The 5,870-nt window shown below is 35.3% G+C and overlaps 1 protein-coding gene across 1 annotated transcript; it reads right to left on the bottom strand.

The window, feature by feature from the left end:
- Positions 1 to 3,800: 3,800 nt before the first annotated feature.
- On the bottom strand, positions 3,801 to 4,743 carry Olfr1215 (olfactory receptor 1215). The gene has a single exon (NM_146459.2). The coding sequence runs from the start codon at positions 4,737 to 4,739 to the stop codon at positions 3,801 to 3,803; it is 939 nt and encodes a 312-aa protein (NP_666670.2). The 5' UTR covers positions 4,740 to 4,743.
- Positions 4,744 to 5,870: the final 1,127 nt, after the last annotated feature.

The following is a 5,870-nucleotide window of genomic DNA, read 5'->3' on the forward strand; positions in this document are numbered from 1 at the left end:
AACCACATTTACTGTATCCATTCCTCTGTTGAGGGAAATTTGGTTTGTTTCCAGCTTCTGCCTATTATAACTAAGACAGCCATGAACATAGTGGAGCATGTGTCCCTCTTACGTGTTAGAGCATCATCTGGGTATATGCCCAGGGATGGTATAGCTGGGTTACCAGGCAGTAAAATGTCCAATTTTCTGAGGAACTGCCAGACTGATTTCCTGAGTGGTTCCACCAGCATGCTACCACCAGCAATGGAGGAGAGTTCTTCTTCCCCCAATCCTTGCCAGGATCTGCTGTCACCTGGGTTTTAAATCGTAGCTCTTCTCACTTATGTGAGATGGAGTCTCAGGGGTGTTTTGATTTGCATTTCCCTAATACTAAGGATGTTGAACATTTCTTTAGGTGCTTCTCAGCCATCCTTAGCTTAGAATTCTCAGTTTAGCGCTATTCCCGATTTTTAATAGGATTATTTAGTTCTCTGGTGCCTAACTTCTTGAATTCTTTTTATATACTGGATATTAGCCCTCTATCAGTTGTAAAATTGGTAAAGATCTTTTCCCAATCTGTTGGTTGCCATTTTGTCCTATTGACAGTGTCATTTGCTTTACAGAAGCTTTGCACTTTTATGAAGTCCCATTTGTTGATTCTTGATCTTAGAGCATAAGCCATTGGTGTTCTGATCAGGAACATTTCCCCTACACCCATGTGTTCAAGGCTTTTCCCCACTCTCTCTTCTATTACATTCCATGAATCTAGTTTTATGTGGAGGTCATTGATACACTTAGAATTGAGCTTTGTACAGGGACATAAGAATGGATAAATTTGCATTCTTCTATATGTTGACTGCCAGTTGAACCAGCACCATTTGTTTGAAAGGCTGTCTTTTTTTTCCACTAGATGGTTTTAGCCTCTTTGTCGAAGATCAAGTAACTATAGGTCTTTGGGTTCATTTCTGGGTCTTCAATTCTATTCCATTGATCGACTTGCAGGTCACTGTACTAATGCCATGCAGTTTTTATCACTATTGCTCTGCAATACAGCTTGAGGTCAGGCATGGTGATTCCCCAGATGCTCTTTTATTGTTGAGAATAGTTTTCACTATCCTGGGTTTTTGGTTCTTCCAAATGAATTTGAGAATTACTCTTTCTAATTCTATCAAGAATTGTGTTGGAATTTTGATGAATATTGCATTGAATCTATAGATTGCTTTTGGCAAGATGGCCTTTTTTTTTTTTTTTTTTTTTTTTTTTTTGCTATATTATTCCTGCTAATACTTGAGCACGGGAGATCTTTCCATCTTCTGAGGTCTTCTTTGATTTCTTTCTTCAGAGTCTTGAAGTTCTTCTTGTATAGATCTTTCACTCGTTTGGTTAGAGTCACACCAAGGTATTTTATATTATTTGTGACTATTGTGAAAGGTGTCATTTCCCTAATTTCTTCCTCATCCAGTATATCCTTTGAATATAGGGGTCACTTAAATATACTATCATATCATCTGCAAATCGTGATATTTTGACTTCTTCCTTTCCAATTTGTATCCCTTTGACCTCTTTTTGTTGTCTAATTGCCCTAGCTAGAAGTTTAAGCACTATATTGAATAGGGAGGGAGAGAGTGGGAAGCCTTGTCCAGTCCCTGATTTTAGTGGGATTGCTTCAAGTTTCTCTATTTAGTTTGATGTGGCTACTGGTTTGCTGTACATTGCTTTTACTATTTTTATGTGTGCACCTTGAATAATTGATTTTTCCAAGAATTTTATCATGAAGGGATGTCGAATTTTGTCAAATGCTTTTTCAGTATCTAATGTGAAAACAAAGTCAAATGGCAATGAAACACCTACATTTCAGGTTCAATTTATAGCTCTGTCTTTGTGTTTCTCTGTTCTGAAACCTCACAATAATACTTAGAAACCTATTATTACTTGGTTTTGTTTCAGCATTTTTTCTATTATTTTAAATACATAATTTTCAACATTTTAACAAACTGTGTATAGAAAATATTCTAATGGCTCCCAATATTTCATTATAATTATGAGCATAAAATGTACATGTCTTTAATTTTCACATAGCAATAAGGAACAATCAATTCACAAGAAGTGTGAGCTCAAAGCAAAGTTTTTAATCTTAATATTAACTCAGTTCTTAAAATAAAATATACTCTTTATATATGAGTAAATTCTAAAGTGCATGTATAAGTAAATATTGTTAATATTCAATTTTATATATAGTTTTAAGAATTTTTAAATGGATACTTCATTTATGTAACTTTTCTCAATAAAGCAATTTTCTCTTCTCCATCTCATGTTCATGACCACTTATTGTTCAATTCTTCTTTTAATTCATATATATGTATATATATTTATAGATACACCCCATAAATAAATATATATATATATATATATATATTGAGTCTATTAAGTATTATCCATTAATTCATGTATTAAACTGAGCATTGGATTTGGATAGCCTATAATACAGTTTATTCTGGAAAATAAATGTTTTTGTACTCTCACCAGACATTGGTTGACTGTCACATTTTATCTAGAGTGTCATCCTTGTGAAATTGCTCCCATCCACACTGACAAATTAAATCAACTGGTGTTGTCATTGTTCAAGGTCTTTTAGTCAACCCTATGGCTATTACATGGCTGTACATACCAGTCATGCTGAGAATACAAAATTTAGCATCAAATGTTCTGTATTTCTGACTTTTATAATCTTTCTGTACACTTTTATAGTCTATTTAATATATTTTTGACTTTTTTGTTTTTGTGCTTATGCATAAATGTTCTCTGACCCTCTCCCTGTCAGTCTGTCTGTTGTCTCATTCCTCTGTCTCTGTCTCTCTCTCATTTTGTGTGTGTGTTTTGCAGGAAATATTAAATAAAAGACCAGCAGGGTTCCTGTACTATCACCAGCAACCAGCAGATCCCATTGGATTCAGCTGGGGGATCTCAACTTGGCTGTCTTTCTGAGCTAGAGATTCCGAGTCCCTTGGCAGACCACTGTCACCAGCCCCACACAATGACCTTTTACCCTTCGGTCAGCAGCCAAAACACCCATCAACCCAATAGAAACAAAACCCTTGAAACTTATAATCAACCAATCAGATTTATGTATCAATAAATTCTTAATTTACAAGATGCTGATACAATAATTTCAGAACCAACTGATAATAATAAAAGTTTTATTACAATTATTTTAACCTTATGATATCATAACTAACTGTGGCTATCTAAAGCCAACCTGTTTCACATCTGCCTCCATCTTGGCCTTTCCTTTCTTCCTGAGAATTCTCTACAATTCTGAGCTCCGCCTCCCTCTCTGTCCAATCACAGGCCTCTTGCTGCCCTAAGGTAATTAGACAGGTAAAATCCTGCAACTGTGTGTGTGTGTGTGTGTGTGTGTGTGTGTGTGTGTGTGTGTGTGTGCATGTGTGTGTGCAATAAATGTACTACCAGTGCTCTTTAGTTTTCATGCACACCAAGAAAAGGAAATTGAATATCTTCATCTGTATTACATTGTCTTAGTTTCTAGAGACAAGGTCTGTGGACGGTCCCAGAACTTGCTAGATCTCTGATAGATTAGCTGTCCAATGTTCAACTGCATCTCACCTGTCTCAGAAATACCAGCACTAGGTTAAAAGCACACTGCCATACTTAACTATAGACATATAGACTCGAAGCAATGGTCACCACAATTGCCATGTTGCCTCCAGTTGTTGCAAAGGGGATGCAGAGAAATTTCTTATAGTTACACAGTGCTGAATCTGTTTCTTTCACATAACTATCTTACTAGCCTAAGGCATTAGTTATTTTAATATGTCAGGAGCTACTAATAAACTTCTCCACATTTTTCTGATGGCATTCTTCATTTCCTTATTCCTGAAAGTGTAAACCACAGGATTGAGTAACGGTGTCAAGACATCAGCAAATATAAATACATTTTTCTCCAAAGAGAATGGAGATGTAGGTCGTGCATATATTAATATGCAAGGAACAAAGAACAAAACCACAACAGTAATGTGGGACCCACAGGTAGAGAGAGCTTTACGTCTCCCTTCAGAACTGTGGGTTCTCAGAGAGAACAAGATGACAACATAGGAAACAAGCAAAAAGGAAAAGATAATGATGCAGATAGACCCACTGTTAGCAAACACTAAAATTACAAATATGTGTGTGTCAGTGCAAGCAAGCTTCAGCAATGGGAACAAGTCACATATGAAATGATCAATAAAATTGGGTCCACAAAAAGGCAACTGCAAAGTGAAGATAATTTGTATGATGGAATGCAAAAATCCCCCTGCAAAGGCTATCCCCACTAGGATGCCACAGAGCCTCCTGTTCATAATTGAAGAGTAGTGCAAGGGCTTACAAATGGCTACATACCGGTCATAAGCCATAGCTGCCAGAATGATCACCTCCACAGCACTGAAGAAGTGGACAGAAAAGACTTGCGTCATGCAACATTCAAAGGAGATGGTCTTTCTCTTATAGAATAAATCTATAATCATCGTGGGTGTGACAATAGAGGAGACACATGCATCCAATAAGGACAAAAATGCCAAGAAGAAGTACATAGGGGAACCAAGCAACACAGGACTCGAAGCAATGGTCACCACAATTGTCATGTTGCCTCCAATTGTTGCAAGATAGAGCAACAAAAATATAACAAATAGGAGCTTCTCAACTTTTGGGTTTTGTGAAAGTCCCAGGAGTACGAACTCAGTTACAATGGTTTGGTTTTGCATGATTCATAAGAAGAGAATAGAAGAAGTAAAATCTTTAATATAAATCTGCAATGAAGAAAATGTGTTGTTTCATATAATGTGTAATGTCATCTTCAACAAAAAGGTCCTTTATTTGGCAGAATTATCTTCACTGACTTTTATTAACCTTGAAACAGAATATTAAAATATTTAAAGGGTAGATTTCCATATCAGGTCAAAAAACCACAACTTATTTAATACTTTATAACATTTCAAATATTGTAGCAGAACCTCTCTGTATGTGCTAGAAAATAAGAATAATTTATCTTTGAAGGCTCAACTTTCATAATTCTCAAGGGAGTTTTTGAAAAGCAACATTGAAAGGCATTTTAAATCATATACCTGTTATACAAAATGTTATAATTTATTAACTGTGTCTCTTATCAACATTTAATGAGGCAATGCCAGAGAATATGCAAAAACTAAATGGAGCAGAGAATCTTATCTACCAAAGGAAGAGGAAACAAAAAGAACCCCAGGGTGCACAGAAAAATGAGACTGTTTTTAACTGTTTTTCAAACTATGAAGTAGAATAGAACTTAAAATCAACTAATATAAACTTCATAAAAGAAAAAGTGATGTGGAACAAAGTTTGCTATTACACATGTTACAACTATTAAAGAGTTAAAACTTTACTTATATTTCATTGCTTTAGAAAAATTATGTTGTAGGGCTGGGGAGATGGCTCTGCAATTAAGAGCAAAGAATGTTCTTCCAGAGGTCATGAGTTCAAATCCCAGCAACCACATGCTGGCTCACAACCATCTGTAATGAGATCTGATGCCCTCTTCTGGTGTCTAAAGACAGATACAATGTACTCATATATAATAAATGAATAAATCTTTAAAAGAAAACAGAAAACATTTATGTTGTCATGATACCTAAGAGAAAGTAAAGAAATTAAAGTTAGTAACTGCTCAGGATAGAGTCCTAGTGAATAATATGTGGCATTGTTAGGATTTTTAATGAAAAAATATGAATAAAAGTGGAAAGTGTAAACAACAAAAGATGTTTAACATGTATTTTGTTCTGTTTTGTGTTGCTCTGTTTTGTTCTTTTTTTTTTCAGTGAGAACTTCAGTTGGTCTTTTTGTAGTCTTAATCTCTCTCTTTA

This window comes from Mus musculus, chromosome 2 (genome assembly GCF_000001635.26).
Source record: "Mus musculus strain C57BL/6J chromosome 2, GRCm38.p6 C57BL/6J".
Lineage (NCBI taxonomy): Eukaryota > Metazoa > Chordata > Mammalia > Rodentia > Muridae > Mus > Mus musculus.